Source organism: Erigeron canadensis, chromosome 6 (assembly GCF_010389155.1).
Source record: "Erigeron canadensis isolate Cc75 chromosome 6, C_canadensis_v1, whole genome shotgun sequence".
Classification (NCBI taxonomy): domain Eukaryota; kingdom Viridiplantae; phylum Streptophyta; class Magnoliopsida; order Asterales; family Asteraceae; genus Erigeron; species Erigeron canadensis.
Genome location: NC_057766.1, coordinates 21,584,751 through 21,611,172, shown reverse-complemented (window position 1 = coordinate 21,611,172; position 26,422 = coordinate 21,584,751). Strand labels below are relative to the sequence as shown.

General features: G+C 32.0%; 3 protein-coding genes across 3 annotated transcripts; 1 reads left to right on the top strand and 2 right to left on the bottom strand.

The window, feature by feature from the left end:
* Nucleotides 1–4,438: 4,438 nt before the first annotated feature.
* On the bottom strand, nucleotides 4,439–9,580 carry LOC122605277. The gene is made up of 6 exons (XM_043778186.1): nucleotides 9,381–9,580; nucleotides 9,234–9,284; nucleotides 7,745–7,796; nucleotides 7,603–7,661; nucleotides 7,447–7,492; nucleotides 4,439–4,817 (listed from the first exon to the last, which is right to left on the bottom strand). The coding sequence occupies exons 1-6, from the start codon at nucleotides 9,504–9,506 to the stop codon at nucleotides 4,675–4,677; spliced, it is 477 nt and encodes a 158-aa protein (XP_043634121.1). The 5' UTR covers nucleotides 9,507–9,580; the 3' UTR covers nucleotides 4,439–4,674.
* Nucleotides 9,581–12,904: 3,324 nt separating this feature from the next.
* Nucleotides 12,905–17,373, top strand: LOC122605526. The gene is made up of 6 exons (XM_043778484.1): nucleotides 12,905–13,021; nucleotides 14,496–14,543; nucleotides 14,644–14,716; nucleotides 14,990–15,030; nucleotides 17,034–17,093; nucleotides 17,184–17,373. The coding sequence occupies exons 1-6, from the start codon at nucleotides 12,956–12,958 to the stop codon at nucleotides 17,235–17,237; spliced, it is 342 nt and encodes a 113-aa protein (XP_043634419.1). The 5' UTR covers nucleotides 12,905–12,955; the 3' UTR covers nucleotides 17,238–17,373.
* Nucleotides 17,374–20,265: 2,892 nt separating this feature from the next.
* Nucleotides 20,266–23,808, bottom strand: LOC122605238 (peptidyl-prolyl cis-trans isomerase CYP18-2). The gene is made up of 6 exons (XM_043778149.1): nucleotides 23,624–23,808; nucleotides 23,414–23,509; nucleotides 22,568–22,629; nucleotides 21,635–21,768; nucleotides 20,820–20,904; nucleotides 20,266–20,558 (listed from the first exon to the last, which is right to left on the bottom strand). The coding sequence occupies exons 1-6, from the start codon at nucleotides 23,690–23,692 to the stop codon at nucleotides 20,513–20,515; spliced, it is 492 nt and encodes a 163-aa protein (XP_043634084.1). The 5' UTR covers nucleotides 23,693–23,808; the 3' UTR covers nucleotides 20,266–20,512.
* Nucleotides 23,809–26,422: the final 2,614 nt, after the last annotated feature.

Sequence of the window (26,422 nt, the reverse complement as noted above, 5' to 3'; positions counted from 1 at the left end):
TTCGAAATTGTGGCTAAACTGTGACAGTTTTGGAACAAAATCTTTTTCAAGATTTTACGATAAGGACTTGGAAACCCCACTCACGTAGATGAAAATTTTATGTTTTCATATACTCTATTCATTTCTTACACTAGAAAGTCCTTACAAATTTACAATAATACTTTTCTAACTCTCTTCATGAATTCCATTTTTGTTTGACTCATTTGAAATGAAAAAAAAAAAAAGAAAAAAAAAAGATCGATAAAAACTTCTTAATCTCATATATATACCATATTGGTATCTACACATAGTCCTTCAAGCCTATGTACATTAGGTTATTTTCTACAAGGGAACATATCATCAAATGGAATCGCCTCAAACTCGCATACCTCTTTTGTTTAGGACTCCTCCACAAATGGGCCCTCTTACGGTAGGATGGTGTGGCCACTTGAGCTAACTCAAGTGGTTTTGAAATATCTAGTTTTCGAAATATCTATCTATAAAAGTAAAGTTGTGATTCCAGCAATTATTATAATCATTAGACACAATAAAATTTTAGACCTCTTTGCAGCAGCCTTGAGATTCGAATACAATTTAAAATGAGCTAGAGAAAAAATAAAAAATGGTTACTAGATATCCTGGTTAAAGATATAACCGAGAAAAAAAAAAAACCTTCTTAGATAAAAAGGTTTATCTTGGTTAATTTTGGTCTAGAGTTCACTAAGTAAATTTTGGTCTTTATGCAATATTACTACAGTATTTATTTTGGTTTTTGGAATACAAAAGATTCTACAAATGGAAAAGACTAAACATAAGAAAAGAAGTTTGTTCCACATATGTTATAGATGTTATATTATAGATATATATATCATGCATGAAGGGCTAACCTTAAATTCCTTAAATAGGAAAAGGCATTATCTTATTATATATCTTATACCTTAGTATTTTCCAAATACTACGATGTATCTATTATTGTTAAATGGTGCCAATGGATTTTAATTATATCTTTTAACCAATGGTATTTTCCAAATACTACGATTTATGTAAAGGTTGTCTACAAGCAAAAGGATAACACTTTTCACCCGATATAAAATTATAGACCAGGTGAAAGGACACCGACAAGACTGTTGCGTAAACAAAAAATATCTTGTAATTAATACTCGTAGTACATTGTTCTTTATAAATAAGTATCCCTAAATATATATAAAAGAGAAATCTAAAGTCGTAATTAAAAAAATATTGATCTTTAGATAAAGTTCAACTTTTAATTAAAGTTATTTGATTAAATGTTGATGTTATATACCTTATATAGCTTTTTAGATTTAAATTTATTAAAATAAGTTTAAATTATTATTATTTCCTTATTTAAGTTTATAGACATTAATAATTAATGTTTTTAATGATATAATTATAAAAACTAAAACTTTTATATTTACATTATTTTTTATCTTTAAAATTAATTTTTAGTTTTTTTACAATACAATTTTCTTTAATGTAATACTTTTTTATTAAATTATATTTTTGTACATGATTGTTAGCATATAAAATTTAAAATTTAGTTATAAGGATTTTTGTACAGGATTTTTATTATATAACGTTTTTATTAAATCAATGTTTTAAAAACCGAACCGGATGTCAAACCGGCCTTTTTAGTAGATAACTAAAAAAACATATATGGAGTCTATAGTACGCTAGCACAATTATATATTAGAAGAAAAATTATATGAAAACTTCAATGGTATTATGCATAATTCTAAGTTAGATTAACACAACATGCAATATATAGATTGATAATTAAATTGCTTAGTAATATTAGTGTATAACTAAATTATTCAAACAAAATGTTAAAATACAAGTATAATGACAATGCAAACATATCCAGAATGAATGACATCCAAAGAAACGAAACCTTACTTAGTGAGACCTTTAATAGATGATTTATTCATTTTTTTTAATTGTTTGGTCACTCTTAACCAGAATATAAACGACCACTAATTGAACTTCATGTTTTTAGTGGTTTTTATCGGGTTAAATATTTGTAAGTTTATGATATTATAAAAATATAACATGTCATTAATTATCTATGATTCTCGCGTATTACGCGAGTAATAATCTAGTAGCTTTGTAAAGTGAATAATTATATTGAGAAGAAAATGATCATGGATAGTACGTAATATATCATCAATCCAACATGCTTTGTTTTTAAAAATAGTAATCTTGGTGGTTGATTTTTAACCACAAATGAAAATTTGAGGAAGGTGAGGGAATGGATAATTGCATAATGAGAGTGATAAATACGCAGAAAAGGAGGGAGCAATAGACAGATGAAAAGTACAAATTAACACCATGACTAGGAGTCTAGGACCACCTCCCATTTTAAATATAAAACAGGTTAGATGGCATTCCTGAAAATTCATCTTTTTAACTTTGTTTAACAACCAGATTAAAGCCAAACGATATACGGGACTGGCTGATGATCATGATGTAACTAAGATACTAAGATTATGTGATACAGTTTACGTGAATATAAATGATGTTGATATTGTCGTCCCATAGATTTTAAAGCCCCTGTGTTGTATTAAATATAATTAAGAACATTTAGTTCTTTTAAAAAATATATCAGGTGAAAGGTATTGGGAAAAATTTTTTGTTTCATTTAGTTGTTAATGTCGTGCAAGTAATAATGATATATAGCATATGCAAACAAAGTAACCGAATTTTATACAATGAAGTTCTAATATTATTAGAATAACAAATAGCATAACCAAAGCAAATTCAAAAGGTAATCAATATCATTTACGTATTTTCTTGTTTTATAGAATAATAAAATACTTTTTATAATTAGCAACTACAGACAGAACACAATATCACATTGTAACCTTTGGGTATTATAATATGAATATTTAATATTAGCAAATAGATAATCGAACTTTTGGACCCTTAAACAAACTAGGCCCTGTTTGTTTGCGCATGTTGCACACCCTCAAATCCGGCCCTTTTATATATTACAACAAACTATTGTAAATATTAAGATTATGATTGAAAACATGGTGTGGAACAAATTTGTTTAGTAAAACACTATTTATAATTTTGAGAAACTTTAATGATCTATATTTGTGAAGTATAACGTATAGTCACTAAAATATTGTAAAAAGAATGATGTGTAGGTTATTGTGTGAGTTTGGAGAGTTTGAATGATATAAAAAACATTATTTAGTTAACAAATTATGAGTTCTTAGATTTTGTCTTTTGTAATTTGAAAAGAGAAAACATTAGAGATTATTTATTTGATAATTAGCATTTGACTTGGCATGTCGTGGGGTTCCACAACAACTAGTAATCATGTAGTGATCGCCACAATAATTTAACTCTCAAGTGTGATAAAACCATGAGCGATCACATTCTATCAAGATTTTTTGGGGTCTAACAAACCTAAGGACCAGATATTCCAAAAAACTAAAATTAAAAAGCTTACATGTCATGACGAGAGGATAACCACATAATTCTATGTTGAGTAATATATTAACTCGGGATTGGTACTAAATAGATTACAAAAGTCTTCACATACAACATGGTACATGCATTTACGCGAATTAAACAACCTTGAATGTAAGAAAGAGACGATGCATCAAAAGAGACCATATGTCATCCTCAATATACTCATACTTGTAGGCAAAATCACATGGATAGGTAGATAGGCACAATTTTAGTCTCCTTGAAACAAATAGCTAGTGGATTGGAATCCTAAGTTGTCTCGACACATCAAATCAAACCCATCTATAAGTAAATTTGTCAAATTGTGAACTCTAACTTGTGAGTGATACATATGATCAAAGATCAAATAAATATGTCATGATATGTAATTGGAACATGTGACGAAAATGATTCGACATGTATACTTTTATAACATCCTAGGAAATGATTGGCTACCATTCACTAAAAACATATCCTAATCTAACTTCTAATAATGGACACTAGGACACTACTATTCCATTCACTATTTAGGTACCTTTGCATTATAGTTGCATCTTTATAGTACAAATACAAGAGATAAGATTTCTAGGTTTAGCAAGGTAAAAAGGGGATACGTGCATCATAAAGCTAACAATGATTAGTCATGTCCGAGTTAAGGTACAATTAACATGCAGGTTTTTCAGGGTTATCTACAGAAAACGAGTTTTTGACTTAAATCTATGCCGTAACCAGGTAATTTGGAAACCACTTCCAAACCCTATCCCTAACGAACCACCAGGTATTTACCTAGAGAGAGTCAAATCCAATATGTCTTAAAAATAACATCAGGACATCTAACCACTAAGCCACCTTCGTGATGGTTCAAATTAAGGTACAGTTGACCTTGAGAAAAAGTGATAATATACTAGGATTCCAAATAAAGTTTAAATATGAATGATGTGGAATCACAATAGGATCAGAGGGCTGAACTTAATACAATTACAGCTTTCTGTAATACCAGTTCCATTATTCAAATTCTTCAAAATTATAAGCCCCCAAATACTTGTTCAAAATAGTATTGTATACAAGCGTACATGGTGTCATGCTACTTCGAAGCACCAGAAAGATTGTAAGGACGATAAACAATACTGACTAGATATCTACAGTGAAAGGGCCAAAAAGGTTTACGTTTCCATCACATAGAAGAACAGGCTGGAATACAGCTTGTGTCCGAGCAAATAGTCATTGGAGCTTTTGTTGCTGTGATCGTGTCATATAAGTGTCTTCAATGTATCTTGTAACTAATGAAATACCATAATGGGAGGCACTTGATGCAGCATAATATGATGTCACACTGAGTTGGGTGAAGTTTGGAAGTCCGTATCCTGAAAATTTAAGATCTATCAGCCAACTTGAACAATCATATATTCAAAAAACATTGAAACTAAATATGGGAAAAGAATATGCAATATACAGATTTATCTCCCTAGATGTGGCATATTCGGCATATTTAATTATGAACAGATCGATACAGGTTATATTTTATATCTAATAGGTCAACAGGTACAAAAGCTAGCTCGAAGTGTATTTTTAATGGATAAAACATCCTAACACATTCTTTATTCAATATATAAATGATTGGTAAATTACTACAAACTTTTCTAACTAGAACAGACTATTATTTAAGAAAAAAGTGTTCCAGATCAACTAACCCAGAAAATACTAATGTAATAATTACTCGTTTTTACCCGTTACCCAGTGGCGGCGAAACTTGAAATTTTTTTGGAGGGGTCAACATAGATTCTGATGTTAATGTGTAATTTTTTTCTTTTGACCAGAATAAGATGTTAATATATTATGCATATCATGTATGTAGTTTTAGATGCATATAAAAAACATAAACATATACTGTACAAACTAATTAATTATATATTTCTTACATAGTTATAACTTATAAGTGATGTTAAGTGACTTAAGTCTAATCTATCATCATGAATTTAGTAGTTTAGTATTGGAAAAACCATTAATGAAAAAGAGGATGGTTTAGTATTAGAAAATATATTAAATGAAATGGATAAAAGGGATAACCCCGCCAAACAATCAAAGAGGGACTTGTACAACCAGCCTTAACCAATTAGACTGGCTAGAACTATGTTTCATATTCTTCAATATAATATATATCGTTAAGAACTGGACATTTTGGGAGGGCCATGACCCCTCCCTGTCCCTACTAAGTTCCGCCTTTGCCGTTACCTGCCCCATCCATTGTGTTCTTCTAATACTATCCATCATTCCCTATTTAAAAATATTCTTCTTCACTTAAGTTTATTTTTAAAATATTTGACACCCTCAATGGGAAGCAAGTCCGAAAAGCCTTTCTGGTAGCTTGTGTAGGATCCATAAGTAAAACAAACCCTTACCAAAATACATAATAATATAACATTACACTCCAAACAACAGGATGCATAAACCAGTTAATTTAGAGCTAAAATCAATGTGGGGAGGAAGACATAAATGGACTGGGAAGGGGTGGGTGGGGGGGGAGATGAGATACATTTCGATAGCAAAATGTTTTTTGCATCATCTTTATGTTCAAATTATAAAACTATAACACTTATCAAGATAGTTATCACATGCAAACCATTCCTGGTTGCTGCTAGTAGAATCTAAAAGCACACCAAACAAGCTGGTCTTTCAACATGTGCAATAGTTTAGAAACATAATGAAAACTTATGACCAATTGACCACAAAAGAAATGAAATAAGCAAAGCACATTGGTGTCTGAAAGCTGCTTCACAAAGTCAATGAGAAAACTTCCATTCTTTTCACCAACTGATTTAATCATATTATTATAGGAAAGTACAACCTATATATAGTACAACAAAGTACTAACATAACTACCAGAACGTTAGTAATTGATAGTTGGATAGTAACACAACCATTTAAAGTAGTAGTTATCGTAAAGGTGGCAAGAATGAACTGAAAAAACCAGGCATTAATCTAACTACAATAACATTATCCTGCCATACATTGTTAAATAGTTCAACTTCATCTTAGTGTTACTATCTTCATTATTCTCTGCTCTATTAAAAAACAATTAAACGTTGAACTATTCTTTTGCTCAATGACTATTAACTACGGGCATTGGAACAGTCTGTTTTTATCAATGTTTAATTGACTTTGCCTAACCACTTGGTAATAGAAATAGATCAAGTGCCAAACTGCCAGCCTGCCACCGTTTATGTGGGGGCAGTGTTGTAAATCTCGGCTGTATTGGCCGAGATATCGGATTCTAACTCGGGATCGGGCAGTCAAGGAGACGGGATGGCTGGATCGGGTCATATATCGGGTCAATGCTGGTCAACGTTGGAGAAATCGTTGGATCGGGTCAAATCTCGGAATATCGGTCAAATCTCAGCTTGGATCGGGTCAAAGTCAACAAATATTTTTTTTCTATTTTTTATTTTTTTTTAATATAGCTTTTCAATATATCTTTGAAAACCACCTAATTATGTAAAATATAATGTTAAATTTATTGGTTTTTATGAATTAAAATTAGTGACACTTAATATCTTTATATATTACATATAAATTTCATAAATTTATATTTATATATATATATATATATATTACCCAATCCAATATCTCCCCAATATTTCCTGTCTCCCCACCTCGCCGATCCGATCCCGATCCATGAGTTCTACAACCTTGTGTGGGGGCCCACGTAGGGGTGCCTAACAAAGTGTTGACGCCAGTTCTATCATTGAATCAGACCATATGGTGCCAACATCATGTGGGATAACTCGTTTAGGTGAAAGGATTAAGGGATTCCTTCCAATTTACCCTGACTGACTTTGCCCGTTTGGGAAAAAAATGAAGAAACTTGTTACATTTTGTAGCCACTCCTGACAAAGGATTGACATTTCTCATACACTAACACCATAATTAGCATCTCTTGGCAAACAATTTTGACCCATATAACTCGGAAATATTACTTGAAAACTAAAAGCATACCTCCCAATGCAGCACTACCAGCAGAAAAAATTAGCAGAGGAGGAATCTACAAAAACAGGATATTATGAGATTGGTGTTAAATTTGCTTCATATCATGCTACCCATCTAAACCAATGAAGTAATAAACAGTAATTGTAGATAGAGTTTTCGAAGTACCCCTATAACGAATGGAAGCCACTTTGGTCCTTTAACAAGTTTTTGCAGATATGGCATTCCTGGAATGAATTCATGTTATGGTCTACATAAACTTTATCATCCTAAACACCAACAAACCAATGGGGTTAATATATAAACATACCTGTGTTCAGACCATAGAAAGCACTAAGCATTCCACCTAATCCACAACCGGCCTATAGAAATAAGAGGATAAAGCATATAAGTTAGTTGCACAAAAGTGAACATGACATACAAGGCATTGAATTAAACAATCTCTTAAGGTATTATGGCCTTTGAGGCTTTTATGAGAGATTTTGTATATTTCAAATCATATACACTCGACTTAGAGTTTAAGCTAAAACTAATAACTACAGTTTAACTTCGTATAAATGAGTCCTCAGTTAAGGGTTACACATATAAATATTTACATATTGTTTATATAAAGTTGACAAATTTACTGTAGAGTTGAACCCACAGTGGAGCTCTCCCTCATTATCTTCAAAATTTAATAGCAAATTAGCAATATATAATCCAATACCAACAAATTTAACCTACTAGTATTGTCATCAACGTAAGCCACTCCTTTTGCTAACTAAACCATATAAAATCATGCGTTATTTATTTTCATATCGTGTAAACTTTTTCTAGTATGGATAGAAGAAGGAAACTATCTTGTGATGTGTACATTTTTAAAAAGAAAGATATTGCTGAAGCTTAAGTTAAACTATGCTATTTATTTTATCATTTCTTTGTGTTGGTCTAAGCCATGATTATTGTCATACTTCGCCATTTTCCTCTCTATAACAACTAAGCACTTGATACATCGACTAAACAAAGGAATAAGGACCTCTGCTTCCTGGGCATTAACTTCCCTAGAACTAACAGACATAATGGTAAGAGCAACTTCAAATTTCTTAACTGCCACTAGAATTTAGAGTGAAAAATTGATAGCTTTAACGTCTTGATGATGTTACATCTATAAAGTACAGGAAGGTATGCGTCTGGTGACATTGTGTCACTCGGGGTCTAGGCCAAGAGTAGCAAACTACCTGAATCTTTAATGCTAATTACCTCCAAATCAACTAAAAACTTGGTCACGACTCACAAGTTATTATTAGCCGGCAATCTATAAATTATTTCTCACAAACTTCCTTACTTAACATTTATCGTTCTTAAGATATAAGCGCTACCACAAAAACACCGAATCAAGACATGAAACCATCATTCCTAAAGGGATCCAAAAGCCCAAAAAACCACATCTCGAGTGGCCATCGTTCTTGTACAACTTAGAACTCCCAAGCCTAGACTAACATAACACGACACACGACACACGACCTATAACTATCCAAGTATCAACAAATCATAAGAAGCCTTGTAGATATAAGTTACTTGTCAACCGTCTTTGCAAAATCAATCGTTCCTACTAGTGCACGACTATTTCCATCACGACACGAAAAAACTAAAGCGGGCGTACACGGCTAGTCCATTTTCTTAAATCCCAACTGCTTTATAATGCTTTGTTTAGTTATATCTTTATATACTAATAATTGTGTACCTTTCAAATCCTAAATCAAGTAAAAAAAAAAAAAAAACTAGAATTAAATTAAAATAAAGGGGGAAAGGGATAGTACCACAGCAGTGGCATCATGTAAAACTGGAGTAATAGTCCATTCACCTTTATCCTGATTCAAAGCAATATACAATTAAATTATTAGTTAAGATAAATTTAAAAAAAGGTAAAAAAAAATGATGGAAAAAGAAACAGTAAAAAAAATTACAGAAACAGAATCAAGAAGGGAGAGACAACGGGGGCAGCGAGGGGTGCCGAGGCCAGGTTTAATGGTGGGTTCGTGGTACAGGTTCCCTGTTCGCAGCTTCTGTTCATACACCTCTCTTGTTCCCATTTTTTTTTTTTTTTATTAATTTATTATTTCACAAACACACACATATTACATATTACACACACTGGGAATGGATGCTTTTGGGAATTAAAGGGTTGGTTCGGATCGGTCAGTTTGGGGATTTGGGCCGCGATTATACTACATATGGACGACTGTATAGTGTATATAATGGACCGAGAATGTATTGGTTGATTAAATTTGCACCAATTAGGCTTAACCATTTTTTTTTTTATTTTTTTAATTATTATTATTTTTTTTTTCCCTAAAACTACAGGGAAGAGACATGTTTTATTCGTTACTTCTCTTTCCTAATCTTGTCATCTGATTTTATCATATGTTTTTATCTAATAATTAGAATGATTATTAGGTTATTATATTATTATGATTAATCATTTTTTTTCTTTCTTTTATAACAAATTATTATGCTAAACGGTTGAAAATGGCTCAATTGTTAGAAAAAGTAATTGAATACAATTATATGACAATGAGTGGATTTCGAAGCACTCAATCCATGATACGTTAAACTTTTGACATATACTCGAATACCAATAATAAGAATAGATAAAAAGGGAAGTGATCAAGTGAAAACCGTGAGAACCATTGAAAAACCATCTCTAAGGGTTTTGTCTTTAAAGTTAAGGGTTACATCCATACCGTATCCAACCGCCCCCATCTCTTGGATCGCCATCTATCAAATCCATATTATTCGCATATGCGTCCGCTGACAACCCCTTTATAACGATAAGACAACGCCCGTACTGTATTCATACTCTTTCAACACGTAACCCATATTATTTTTTTATTTTTTATTATTTTTTGGAGTAGGTTTTTATTAACAGAAAAAAAAAGTTCAAAAAATAAAATTAAGAAATCACATCAAAAAGGAGAAAGAAACAAGTAGTTCTCACTATTTTCACCCTTAATTTGATTTTTGCATTAACCATACCCTAAGAAACAATATAATCAAATGAGGACTTTTTTGTTTCAAAGCTTCATAATGCAACTTTGAAAAAACATTAAGATGTTGTGTTCAATTATTTAAAATGACAATATTAGTCTTTTTTTAATGTAAATAAAAAACAAATACAATATAGATATACGATTCATTATCCTTTTATATATATATATATATATATATATATATATATATTATAAAAGTTAAACCATGAATCAATTTGAAACTAAATAATCTCTCATCATAATGATATTAATTTCTTCCTTTTAATTTATTCCTCATTTAATCATGTTAATAATGTGTGTTAGGGTTGGCAATTGAAAGGGTTTGTGTAAGGGTTGGCAACTCAAAGGGTTTGTGTTAATGGTGTATTATGTTATTGTCAAAGTGACACCAATATTTAAGAGCCATGATTGATGCATTCAATAGGTTTTGAGCTTCCATCGGTTTCATTAGTATCTTGGCTCTTGAAAGTGAGTATATATAGGAGGACAACACAATATCGTTTACTTCATCAAGATTTCTAAGTATTTTTTTGTTTCTGCTGTTTAGGTTGTTGATACACGGGAAGAAGATTAATGAAATCAGACAATTCATTGTAAGCAATTGAAACTAAAGAGGTTACTTGCATTTTTCTTTGGGATTGTTGTTTGCACAAATTGTAACATCAGATTTGGGTGTGTAGCTTTTTATGCCGAGGATTTTTCTAATTCTGATAGACTTGATCTGACACATGTGGATATTTTGTTACGTGAATGTCCCGTAGAGAAACTTACAGATGATTGTGAGAAAGAGCAATTGTATCATGAACCGACATTGATCACAGAATCTAGTTGGGCCTTTAGTAAATTGCATGTTAACTGTTTCTGTTTGCATTACTTATGTAGTTGTTTTTGTTTGAATTGACAATTTGTATTTCGAGAATACCTCTTTTCTGAAAAGTATTTCTCAAGAACACCTCTGAACATAATATTGTCTATAAACATTGATTTTGACTGCTAATTTGAATCGCCACTAACATTAAGGTGTGAATTAGTAACCATACTTGCCAAAGTCATGTCATTTCAGAAATACAAATTTAATAAAGTTATACGTATTATCTGTTTTTCACATATGGAACTTGATATACCTTCTTGGCAAATGTTATTCGAGAAGGTACTCATGCTTTACACTTCACTAAGGCTTTAAAAGCAAGAAAGAAGGCCATGTATTCTATTTTTTGGGACGCTTAGAACTCTAGAAGGGCCAATGGTTTGATTACTAGCTCAATCATAACTTGATTAGCTATTTGGTGTGCATCCATATGCCGCTCTCAATATACATTCTAATGTCTTTTTATGATTTTAGGATGTTCAGAGATACAACATATCTAGGCAGAATCAAGATATATGTGCCTCAAACTTCATCTTTACATGGGTTCAGCTTTCCATTTTAGTTTTGATTCTTAAATATGAAACCTTTGGAAAAATTGTTGAAAGCTATATTCATTTTAAGTTTAAAAGTTTATGATGGAGTGTTGCCCAATTGGATGTCATTGTGATGTCTCAAAGGTTAACTATTAACTATTAACTCGCCGTGTAGGATTTGATACTGCAAAAATTGATGAATGGTATATATGTTATCATGTTTTATGAAAATAAGATCAACGTCTCTTAGATGATTCGTGTGTAGGATTTAATACTGCAAAAGTAGCATGCTGTTGACAAGTGTCATACAATGGAATTGTACTATGTACCCGATTGTCAAACTTATACCCATACACAAGATATTTACATGTTTTGGGACACATTTCATCCATTGTAAAAGGCAGGTAGAATTATTGTAGATCAGATTATGTATGGAGCAAGTGAGTACAAGAATCTAAGCCCGGAAACAATTACCCTTTCCCCCGCCGTGCAACGCACAAGATTAAGCCCTCGAAAATTTGAAAAGTTTATTGAAAAGCCAATATAATAAAAAGTTTTTAGTGCAATTTGAAATGTATTTAGGATCCGATTATTTGGATTAACAAGTTTTCGGGTTATTTTTATTTTATTTTTCATGTTCCATTAAAACAATTAAACGGATGTCTGCGCGATGCGACGGTAATGATGGAAGCAACGAAGGTGTGGTGACAGCTGCAATGGTGGCGACGATGTGCTGCGGTGACGGTAGTGATGACTTGGTGGTGAATATAAGTTAATTGATGTAAGAGAAGTAAATATGGTTTTTTAAGAGTTGGAGGATTTATGTTGAAATTTATTTCATTAAACGTATTATATGTATACGTGAATATGTTTAAATTAGTGAATAAAAAAGAGATAGTATCATGTAATAATATTTTCATTTCAAAATCTTAATTACCTGTAGAGGAAAATAATAGTTTGGTTTATAAATGAGTAGATGATAAACCTTATTTTACAAAAAATTTAATTAAATTAATTTAATCATCTTCTTACATATATACCTTTTCTTATTATTCATAACCAGGACAGAAAAAAGAAGAAAGGTGGGCGAGATGGATGAGCTTGAATTTCAACGAGTTCTTCATCTATTTCCTGTTGTCCGTACACGCGATTATAATGTAATCCACTTATTCATATCCCTCTTTTTATTATCTATAATCATATTTATAATTTTATAAATCTATCCATCTGTGCCTTAATTAAATTAGTATTAACATTAATTATATATTTTTGTTTGCAAATTATTCTTGATGATCAACTAATTAGCATCAAAGTCCATCAATTACACCTGAGTTTTCCCCATGTATTTGCAGTTTTTCAGAACTATCTGAATGTTATTACCTTATTTAGGGTTAGAAGTTATATGTTTATATGTAATATATGAAAATTTGATACATACAATGAATTGAATTAACAAAAAAGTAACAACCTTTGGTAAATACCATCTTCAACGGTGATGCAGCGGAAACTTCGGATAAACGAATGAAACCTGTTGATTCTTAAGAATACCGGGAACAATTCTTCTAACTATCATTGATTCTCAAGGAATACCGATCTAAGTAGTTAAGGACCAAAATTTCGGTGTTTCGGTCAAGGACTGGTATTTGAAATATCGGTTATTTCAGTGGTATTTCGGTGGTATTACAGTAATCGTAATATTATGAAAAATGTTATATAAAATTATATATATACCAAAAAGATTGCAATTATACACACAAAAAGCAAGTATATTAAGTTAATACTCAATCTAAATATCAAAGTCAAGCTTAAAAGTGTCAATATTTGATAGAATAGTGTTAATACTTCAAAATTTTAGTGTTTCTTATGTTGTTTTTTAGTTTGGACAAAAATAATTTAATAAAAAAAAAATCTGAAAAACTGGTATACTACCGAAATTTGGACTGAAATTTGACCGATTTCGGTGAGATTTCGGTAAATTTCACCGAAAATCTCGGTACCGAAATTGTAGACAAAAATCTATACCGGTATACCAGTGGAGGACCGAAAACCGAAATACCACCGAAATCGACTACATAGATACCGATAATTAGACAATTTCACACACACTAACACACTTGTGTATAGGGAGGAAAGAAAAGAATTTTTCATATCATCAAAAACTATTGAATAAGAAGACTTGAATCCCTATTTATAGATGGAATTCATGATACGAAACTCAAACCATTAATATACTAAATTAACTACATAGGAAAATAGAGAGTCAAAATAATAAAATTATAATTCTAGAATGTTCCTCATCAAACAGTGTACGGGGGAGGTGACATGTAGACCGTCTTATCCGTATCCAAAGGTATAGATCCGGCTTGTAGGAGTGAGGATCAAACCTTTGACCTTAGTCTTAGGAGGCAAGCGATTTTCAACTTTGATCCAATCTAGATTGTTACATACAATAGACTTTACCCTTAAGATTTTCAAAAACTTAATGAATTAAGCTTTATTGATGTCCGTTTGCTGTGACCGTGAACTACTATATAGATGGTTTGTTTCCTTAGATTGCTTATACCTTTTTTTTGTTTTTTGTTTTTTTGCTTATACTTGCTTTTTACTAATGTTGCAATATTATACTTTTAGGCCGAGTCTGAAATGCAAAGACAATTAACTACTCAGGCGTCACGCAGGGTATTGTCTCTTTTGATGTATCTCTTTTTGATTGATACACTTCACTCATTTCTTAATTGATATATTTATTTTTGTTCTAAATGTTTATACATCACATTAGTTGAGAGAGCGTATGAATTCACAAATCGAAAGGGGTTCAAGGGAAAAAGTTGTCGGAGGTATCGACGGACAAGGTAATTGGATTTCTGCTTTACTTTACAATCTTGAATCTTGATATATGCATAACTTTTTTGGGATTTCATATAAATCATAAAATAATAGATCATGGCGTAGAAGTTATCCAGTTCTGTGATCCATTTTACTAAGTTTGTAACCTCGTTTTTCCTATAGCTTTTTTGCTCATTGAATTCATTGCAACTCTGTTTTAAGAACGTGTATCAAATGATTTCGACAAGGCATGATATTGGTGAGACATATAAATGTTTATCTTTATTGCTGTTTAACAGATGCGTTTTGGGAAAAGCTAAGAATTGCTGCTGCAAAGAAGGTACTGTTGTTTGTTCGTATAACATTTTTATGCAATATGTGGACATAGCATGCCATCAATTTTATTTTATTAATTTTGGCATTACTTAGTTTTGCATGATGATAACCATACTAATCGTGTTATGCTTTTAACACAAATTGAAATGTATATTTATGGCATACTTGACATATTAAGTATAACCTCGACGTTTATAACACTTAGAAAGTTTCTAGTTTTGATACTTGACATAACAAACGTAACCTCGACGTTTATAACACCTAGAAGGTTTCTAGTTTAGAAATCCTTTTTATTTAAATTGTAAACTCCTATATAAAGATTTGCTTCTTTGGGAGTCGATCCATGGAGCCCTTTCACCAAAAGAATTTTTTTTAGAAATCTTTCCTGCTTTTACGCTCTTGCCCCTTGGCAAGTTATGACATCTACACAAATAAAACAGGGTGCTAAGGCTGCACAGGTGCACCCGGTTGTAGGGAAAACACTTACTGTCTCTGTAGTTAAAACTGCCATTAGTCTGTTTTGTGCACATCTTTTCTTAGAAACATAAACTACTACCCACTAAAACTGAAAGACAGTGTACATGATTGTAGCATACCATACATATCCAGACGAGAATGGCATTTTTGATATTGTTGATCTCTTTAATGCAGAAAGTAACTAGGTTTCAAGATTTTCTTGTACTTACCATTTCATTATATAGTGGCATTTTAATAAAAAGTTTTATGGGGGCATTGTAAACTAGAAAGACCCCATACTTGCAATGTTGAGTTATACAGATTATTAAAGTTGTCTAACACATGAACCTTCATAATTTTTTCTCACGCCAACTGCCCTATGCCTTTATGTCCATAGCATATGACAATTGTCTTCCTTTGCACCTTTTTGCCCATGGCGTAAGACTGGTCCCTTGATACACTACCATGGCTTAAGGCATGGCATACAGACTGTATTGGTTCAGTTCAAAGTGTGAATATTAAGGGTTAGTTTGTTTGTGTATTGGGTTTAAGCCTATACATTCAGCCATTTGTTGATATCTAAAGCTCAAGAGGAGAGTTTATGGTTCTTCATGAAAGAAATTTGAGCTCTTTAGCATGAAAGATGCTGTGTGAATCATTGGTACTGGTTGAGATCTCAATATTAGTGAACTAAAACACATATTTGTACACTTCCCTGGCTTAAGGCATGGCATACAGACTGTATTGGTTCAGTTCAAAGTGTGAATATTAAGGGTTAGTTTGTTTGTATTGGGTTTAAGCCTATACATTCAGCCATTTGTTGATATCTAAAGCTCAAGAGGAGAGTTTATGGTTCTTCATGAAAGAAATTTGAGCTCTTTAGCATGAAAGATGCTGTGTGAATCATTGGTACTGGTTGAGATCTCAATATTAGTGAACTAAAACACATATTTGTACACTGCAATGGTTTGAGGCATGGCATACAGACTGTATTGGTTCAGTTCAAAGTGTGAATATTAAGGGTTAGTTTGTTTGTGTATTGGGTTTAAGCCTATACATTCAGCCATTTGTTGATATAGGAGAGTTTTGGTTCTTCATGAAAGAAATTTGAGCTCTTTAGCATTAAAGATGCTGAATCATTGGCACTCTGGTTGAGTTCTCAATATTAGTGAACTAAAACACATATTTGTAGACGTGGCTAGATGGGCCTGTTTCGTTGGGTTCGGTTTGCTGCAAACACTTTCTTGTCCTTAGCTCCTTTTTTAGATTATAAACAGTTAATACTCATGATTAAGAATCCCTGTTATTACAATACTTTTAAATCTTGCAACATTAAAACGATGTTAGGGGTATGTTTATAAATAGAGTCGGCAACTTCGAACCTGATTTGATCTGTTTGAGATAAAATACAACCCAGGTAGACTTATTCACAAGTAAAATGGGTTAATATCATCACATCTACTTAATTTGTTTAGTGTTCAAAGCTGAGTTCTGCAAATTGCTAATCTACCAAAACAAAAGTGTATCTCACCATGTCTACTCATGTTACAGGTCGGTAATGCTGATGCAGAGGGGTTTGTCAAGGCCTTCCAACATGTTTACAGGAAACTTGTCTGTTCCCACCTAATAATTTTGACCTTGAATTCCTTTTTTGTATTATAAAACAACGAATTCACTTTAGGTCATATTTTGTTTTTTCAGGTTTTTGAGGAGCTATCTTTAACGGCTGCTCAACGCTTTGTTAATTCGACATAAGACTAAGACTTCAGATCATTTCTTGTTTGCTTTTCGGTGATATTTTTTTTACCTTACTTTGTAAAACTCGATATTTTTATTCGTGAGGTTATATTTCATAGCAACTGAGTTTGATTAATTTATCATCTTTGATTTAGATCTTGTTTTTTCAAGATGATCAACATATGATCATGGTGCAAGTTGTGCAACTAAAATGGCCACATAACTAGTATACATCTTCAAACATGAATGTGCGTCGTACTTGCCTATGATTTTGATTCTTTTGATATCCTTGTATAGAAGCGTTTCTGAAGCTCTTTTTTATAAGGAATACACCACATTCCAAAACATAGACCTTGATTTACCTTAGTGTGATCTGTGCATAGTGAGATTGTGCACAATGTGTTTTAACAAGGACATAAAAGACTCACAGGTCTTGGTTTAACTGGTGATTTAATCAACTCATTTGCATCGTCCGAAGAATTGTTTGAAAAGATCAGAAGTCTCAATTGCTATATTTAGGTAAGCTAGCTGTAAAGGTCCAAAACTAGAAAAGAGAGAAACAGCTGCAGAAAGATTAGAAATGGTTTTGGCAAAGTTATTACTGCCCCATTTTACTATCCTTGATTTGTATGGAGTATCTAGTTATTTGTATGTTTCATCATTTACTAGTTTTGTTAGCATTATTTTTATTTGTAATATCTAATATGTGTTAAACTAGGGAAAGTACCACCCACAGAAACTTTAGAAAAATATATAAACTTCACAAAACGAATCGTTTACAACAAAGCGTGATTTTTCGTTTATACGCAGCTTCAGCCTGTCAAATGCCTCAAGACATGTCTGGTTTTGTTTTTCCAATTTTGTATTTTTGTTTACATACATGATAAAGAAATGCTCATTTCTGCATGTATTTAATTTGGGCATACTTGCTAAATGAGGAAAATTAAAAGTTTAGAAACCTCTTTTGATTTATTAAGTTATAAACAAAAATCTCAAAAGCAAAAGCATTTGAAGAATAAATATCAAGTCACCAAGTGTCGAGACATAAGAAGCATTCTAAAGCTGATTAATTAAAGCTTACAAATGACATTAAAGCTAAAGAAAAGTGAGTAAGAACAAAGAAAAGAACATATATACCCAAGTTTCACTTGTACTGAACTCATATAAACTGCCTTTCACCTTATTATATTTTTAGTTGGAGATTTTTTATGTCTTATTAATTTACATGAATAATTGTGAACCTATTAACCTCAACGATTCTATTAAAATAAAGAAAATGGTCCCAATTCATGGTTTTCTATATGGTTTAATAACTATGGTACTATGGTATTAAAGCTCCTTGAGTTTTTATACTAATAAAGTCCTAAACTTAAGAGTGGATATGTTACAACTTACAAATTGATTGATACTGCATGAATTTCTAAATATCATTTCACTTACTTTAGTAAAGTAATCATGACAGCAGTCAAAATAAAAACTTGAACACACACATCAAAACTCTCTTGGCTCAAAATAAGAGACATGGAATAAAGTAGAGGCTTACACATTGTATAAAGGAAGGCAACAAAACAACCCTTTATAAGTTCCTTAAGACTAAGCATCAAGACTGAAAATGAAGACATCAAGATCAAGCAGATTGGCAGCTCTGCTGTTCCTGCTAGTTCTCATTTCAGGTTTTTCTCTTCTTGGTTCAGTCTTTCGTTTATGGTTTAGTCGTTCCATTATCACGATTCCAACATCAATCACATGCTTTTCTTTTACTTTTGTATTGAAAAAACGTTCGTGATGATCAGCTTGCAGTATTGCTCATGCTATCAGAATCCCAGAACACACGTGCGAAAAGAGGACTAGGGAGAGGAAATGTGAGCTGCAAAGATGCCAGCATAAGTGTACCAAAAGAGAGCCATTTGGTGTTGGAAAATGCCATGGCAACGTGTGTATTTGCTCATATTTTTGTAAGCAACCTCCAATATGACCAACATTGCATTTAGTGTTTTCGCAAATGTGGGGCTTTACATTCTGGAAATAAGATCTGAGATGTGCATTGGAAACCCATAATCTTTGTTTCTATTTAAGTTTTAGCAATGTTTTTCAGTATTGAACCATTTGAAGAATTGAAGCATTAGATATTATATATATCGGTTTTAGGTAAAATAAAACAAGTATTAAAGTAAAACAAATAAAACAATAGATTTCTCTTTAGTGAAAGTAATCATGCATCATGAAGCATCAATTGTTTTGTGAATCTTTGTACAAGGGTCAAGATCTTGTCTTATTTGTTTTACTTTAATACTTGTTTTACAATACCTAACCCCTATATATATATATCTTCAAGTTTATAAGCAGAAACAGAAAGATATGAGCTATAGCCACTGTTAATGCATCCATGTTCCCAAAAATTGAATGGCACAAGACAATTATCACAGATAATGGGATCAAACACATCCATGTAGAGATGGCAATTTCAACCCATGTACTTCATAATGGGTAAACTTCAGCGGTATTCAATGTTCAACAGGTTACGGGTCAAATGGTGAACTTCAACATGGTAAACTTTAGTCGTATTTAATATTCAATGGGTTACGGGAAAAATGGTGAAAGTTAACAAGATAATTTTACAGAAAACACCTAGATTGTAACTTTTACCACCACCGAGAATGCATAGTGGTCAGGATCATAATGTCCTCAAAAGGAGTCTCAAGTTTGAACCTCCCTACGCAAACATCTTCAGGGGTGGGTTTCCGAAAACAGTTATGGAGAACCCCAATTAGGCCACGTACATCCGAGTCAAAGACTCGCCCTCCCTAAGTAACCTAAACATGGAAAACCTCACCCGTTTTCCGTCTACCTAGAACATTACATTAGCTGTATACTTTTTGATTTAAAACATTCTTTATTTATTTAAAAAAACATCATATAAGGGACAACATATGTTGTCACGTCAACCCAACCCATTTTTACCCATATTAAAAAATTACCCGTTTTGACCTATCATATAACCCGGCCCTCTTGCCACCTCCTCTAGTCTATATAAAACAGTACCTTCTTTGTGCAAAAGCAAAGAATCCAATAACTCAACAAAAGCTGGAACAAGGGAAACGAAACAATAGTTTGTTGCAATATCACATTACAAGATACCAACATTTTTAACCATTCATCGAGTTAATCTGCACTCATCTTCAACCTTGTATGATTAGGTTACATTAATGGAAGCATGGATGGTACTGAATACCTTGTTGAGAGTATAACAGTCACCAACACCAAAAGCTTTGCATCTACAATACTGACTAGGATCAATCCTTCACTGATGTTCGAAGTATTTTCACGTCATGGATTGGCCTGAAGTAGAGCATGACATTTCAAAAACAAAAATCTAAATTATTGATATAAATATATTATCTTGGACAAAGATCACACATGATGGCGAGAATTTAGAAGAGGTGCAAAAATAATAACAGTAGTTAAACAATAACAGATCCATGCCATGCAAATTTAAAGCTAAAAGAGGGGTGAAACTCGATTTCGAATAGTTTAAGAGTAATATCACTTTAACTGAAGGTGCAGGAACAACGAATAAAAGAGCTTAAGAAAGCAACATACCTATCCGAATTATCAGTTTGAACACTGCCGAGTCTCTTGACGATCTCCATTCCTCTGCATACCCTTCCAAATATTGTGTGCTTTCCTGTCATTTATAATAACATAAGTTAAGATTTATGGAAACAAAACAAACTTGATAGGTATTTCTTGGGTAAACATTAGATAATCAAGGAGTTCATAAAGGGACTGCCACCATAAATCAACAGAAATATACTAAGTCAAACCCTTTTATCCCCAAATCATTTTCCTAAGCTGATATCTAGCAAAAACAAATACTAAACCTGATTGCTTTGGGCTAGACTAGTCGCAGTCAAGAACATTTTACATATAAAAGATGTACACATAACACAACTTCAAAATAGGATTTGCGACAATGGTCACTTTTTACTATAATGGAACTGAAACCATTACTAGATTGCACAGTCAGTTTGAATATACTCAACAAAAAAGCTAAAACAACTTATGACTTGAAAATTTTATTCTTGTCGGCTGCTGCATATTTTTTCCATCTATGAGTATACAAAATTTATAAGTTCATAACACACCTTACAATCTTAATAATAGATGTCTAATAATGAAAACACATTGTTCGTATCTACCAATGATATAAGAGAATATCAAACTACAAATGGGTTAGTGAAATCACACAGGCAATAGCGAGAATCATACATAGGGTGAATTGAGTATCTTTGATCAGATTTGCATTGTGAATAATAGCATTCATATTAGGCTTTAGACATCGGGCATGAAAGACACCTTTTCCCCATCTTAATATGACTCGATAATCCAACAAGATTAAAGAAAAGAACTATTACCATCAAGTGTTTGAGCTGGTGCCAAAGTGATAAAGAACTGACTCCCGTTGGTATTAGGACCAGCATTGGCCATAGATAAGATACCAGCTCCAGTATGCTTCAACTTTGGAGTAATCTCATCCTCAAACTTTGACCTTTAAAAAATTACACATCCATTCAAAGTCGATAGAACAACATAGTTTCTCAAAACATATAACAAAATCCTTTATAAATGTCAACTCGTATTCCGTTCAAGCAATCAGATACACTGAGATTAATAAAATGCATTCTTACAACTTAAGCCTTAAACCAAATTAGACATTCAACACCCATTTTTTTATTCTCAAAAATACACATTTAGTATATAGTTAAGGATTAATACATCAGGGTTTATTAACTATCCTTGTTTTGCTATGTTGTATATTAGACTCCCAACTTTACATAATTACATATAAGTTGTAACTAACTTTCATTTCATTACTATTGCATGTATCTAACCTTTTCTAACATTTAGCAAAAAAAAAACTTACAATTACATTTAGCTAATGAGGAGGTCGTTATATACAATAGAAATAAACCAAAATTTTGGTACTCTAAAAGGTAACTTATAAATTTCACTACATACAAATGATACAATACAGATAGTTGACTACATTTTGGTGTGAGTGTGACTGACCCTTTTACAAAGTATGCTTATTCAGTTTTGGAATTGCACTTCTTTCGCGTGCTAATATCTTATAGCGTTTATTAGCACAGTAAACACATTCTGTGTGCTTGGATTTAAAGATAGAAAAATACTCGTTTGCTCAAATTACACTGATAAATAAAAACACTTTTCATGTGTAACCTATTTTTAACACACTTTCTAAGAATAAGCATTGGTAACTTACGCAATCCCAAACACCCAACTAACTTCAATAATAAGGTCAAATATCGAAAAAAAAATATCCATACCCGTAAATTGATTCTCCACCTCTTCCTGTACCAGTAGGATCACCTCCTTGAATTATGAAGTCCTACAATTATATTTATATTCAACATATTACTAAAACCACAATCTTAATAACATAATTAACCAAAAAACACAAAATGATTTAATAAAAAAAAGTAATGGTTTTATTGGAGATTATGTATAGGGATAAAGGTGTAGAATACCAACATACTTTTCACTTCGTATGCAGTTACACCACAAATTATTTATTGCCCTGGTTGCCCAACGAACTTTCAAAATTTATTCACATAATGTCGTATTTATTTATTATCATCAAACTTTCAAATTGATTAGATATGGTAAGTGGTAACTAAACGTTTAGAATTTGTACATATATGGTCATTGGAAAACTCAAAATTCGACGATCATATGTGAACAACTGTTGAAAGTTCACAACTATTTTCAAACAATCCTTGAAACTTTGATACTTGTGCATATGTTAACAAATTCTTTTAATTCGCCGGAAAAGTAGATCAAATAAAAAAGTTCATGGTACGTTAGCATTTCAAGTCTCTATCTTTATCCCCTATATAACCAACCAAATTGGATCAAGTGGTTGGAACCCTTGCCTCTAGATACAATGGTCAAGGATTCGATCCTCATGTGCGGCAGACTAGAACCTAGAAACAGTCTCTCTACCTCAGATAGGGGTAAGGTTGTCTACATCTCAACCTCCACGTACACCATCAAATACGGTATTGGGATGCAAACCCCATCGGATACGACAACAATGGGTGTTACTTACTTACTATCTTTATCTCTTATATATAACAACAATAAGAATAACAATAGTAATAAGTGATATATACCTTGATGATTCTGTGAAACTTAACATTGTTGTAATAACCTCTTCTAGAAAGTTCAATGAAGTTTTTGCAGGTCTTCGGGGCGTGCTTATCGTACATCTGCATCATCAATTTTTATTTATTTATAATTTATTATTTACAAAATATATAATCAACATAAAAGATAAAAATCAAAATGTGTTGTAGGAAAGTGAGAATAGAATGAATGATTACCTCGACGGTTAAAGAACCCATGGAAGTTTCAAGAGTGACTTCCGGTGGACCTCCTTCTGCACCTGGCATGATTCCGGTGGTGTCACCACAGATTGGTACGGTTAGTTACGGTTTAAGGTAGCGTGTAGTAAATCGGGTCTCAGCTAAAGGGTATCTTTGAGCCGGAGCTTTTACGACGGGTTTTATTTATTTCATTAAAAATATCAAATATATAGTAAGTAAACTTTAGGTCTATTTATCATTATTTTTATTTATATCGGTCTATCTATATTCTTTTATAAAAATTATCACATATTCCATTTTTAAAAATAGTTACATACAAAATTACTAAATTACCCTTAATAAACACCTGCTATGGAAAGAATTTTTATAAAATACCAAATTTGTCATTAAAAAATTAATTTACACTTTAAATCTTTATTTCAATAATTAACACTTTAAAACTGTATTTTTTAAAAATTTACACTATCACAATTTCATCAACCTACACCACTTGACACCGGCACCACCACCAATAGTACCCATCACTTAGGGGTGAGCAAAAACCAAACTGAAATCCAAAATCTGAAAAAAAAAACGAACCGAAAAAACTAATAATCGAACGAAATCCATTGGATTGTTTTCCAAAACCGAACGGATCGGTTCGGGTTTCGGTTTCGTATGCCAAAAAACTGATCAAAAACCGAACCGAACCAAATATATTTAAATTTATTTTATATATAAATCTATATAAGTTGTATGTTTTAGCTAAAAATGTACAATAAAATCAATTGGTTTTATAAAAGTTATACTAATTTTAACACCTAAAAGTATAATTAGTTAATAAATAACATTTCCATATTTTAATTCTACATCATTTTTTTTTCTTAACAATTGAAAGTTAAATTTATAACATAATAATATAAAACGTAAAAAAAAAAAAAAGAATTACAAAAAAACAAAAAAAAACTGAAACCAACCCAAACCGAATCCAATGGTTTTGGTTTTCTGAAAACCGAATGGATCGGTTCGGGTTTCGGTTTTAGGCAAAAACCGACTAAAAAGATCACACTCACCCCTACCATCACCGACACCATTAGATCGCCTTTTCCACCACCGCCGCCGCCGCATTGCGCGGGTATCATGCCCGTACTCTTTTATAAAGATTATCCACCCCTAAAAATAGATATTGTTACACAAAAGTTACATACGAAAATACTTAATTAGCCTTAATAAACACCAACAATGTGTAACATCCTAATATTTTTAAGGCAATGAAAATTAACCTTTATTATAGTTTAACATTAAAATAGTTTCCTAATATTTTTTTTTTTTATATGGGATTAATTTAGTTGAAACTTTAGCGGATAGCAGATATAATTCCCATCTAAAAGAGTATGAGGGCATGGCACTTAGAGAAAGTGACAGCCATTTCCTTCTTTGTGACTCACCTTTCTCTTCTTCATCATCATCATCTCCTTTCACCACTTTACTTCCAATTCAAATCTTTTCAAGAATGTTTAATGTCATTCAAATCCAAGAATTTTCCTTTAATTAATAATAATAATAACATTCAAGTCTTAATCATCTAATTGGGAGAAATTAAGGGGTTGTGTGTAGACCGAATTTTAAAAGAAAAGAAGAAGAAGACAATAGTGATTTTCATCTTAATTCTAATTCTTAATCTTGAAGGTAATAATTTTCATTAGCTTACTTTTGTTTGTTCTTGGTAATTAAGGGTCATGCAACCAATTGAATTGACTTTTTTAGGAAAAATGATTATTTTGCCATTATAGCTTTTCCATTGATGAATTTAGGGTTATAATTATGAAATAAATTTGGGGGTTTTCTTTAAAATGAGTTATTTATCTAAATTCAAGCTAGTGTTCATGAAAAATTAATAAATTGGGAGTTATCAAGTGAGATGGTTATATTGTAATGCTTTTTCCTAAATTTTTACTTGTAATCATATTGATATGGAATGCATGAATGTCTTAAGAAAAAGGTCTTTGGTGATTTTTATGATCAAAATAAGAAAATGAAGATTTTGAGTAGTAATATTATATGGTCATATGGTAGATATTATGAAAGGATAAAAATAATACTTTTTGGGTAAAATGTTGTATAGTCATATAATGGTGATTTTTTTAGTGTTAAAATGAGTTATGACCATGTTATTATGAAAGTAAATTGAGATTTTGAAGGAAGCTAACTCTAGAGCATGATGAGAATGTAAGTGGGTTAAGATTGCTAGTGAATTATATGTAATTGGCTATGGTTAGATAGCTTTGAATATAATGGATGACCATATATGTGTTTTGATTTTGATTTGCTAAATTGAAAGCTTGTAATTTGTGTGTTTGCGGTCATCTTGGATTTGGTTGTCGCGAAGGAGGCGAATACTCTTGCATACGATTATATGTACGTTGGGTCGATTACCATATGATGGTGGATTCCGTGTGTGGTAATCGATTTGGCGTTAGGGCCTAAGTTGAGGCCGGGACGTAAGAATCCCATAGTTGAATTAAGATGAGGCCTAAGAACCTCTTGTTGAATTGAGATAAGGCCTAAGAACCTTTGAGGCCTAAGAACCTCTTGAGATTATTGTTTAGCGTATATGGATCCATGTATGTTTTGTTAGCGCAAATGTGAGTATGCAAATGATGGTATGATGATGCCATTGGCTACATGTGATAGAGTCATGGTCTTTTGTACCATAATGTATTTGGATACTGTAACATCCCAATATTTTAAGGTAATAGAAAATTAACCCTTTTGTAGTTTTGACATTAAATTAATTTCCTAGTATTTTGTTTTGAG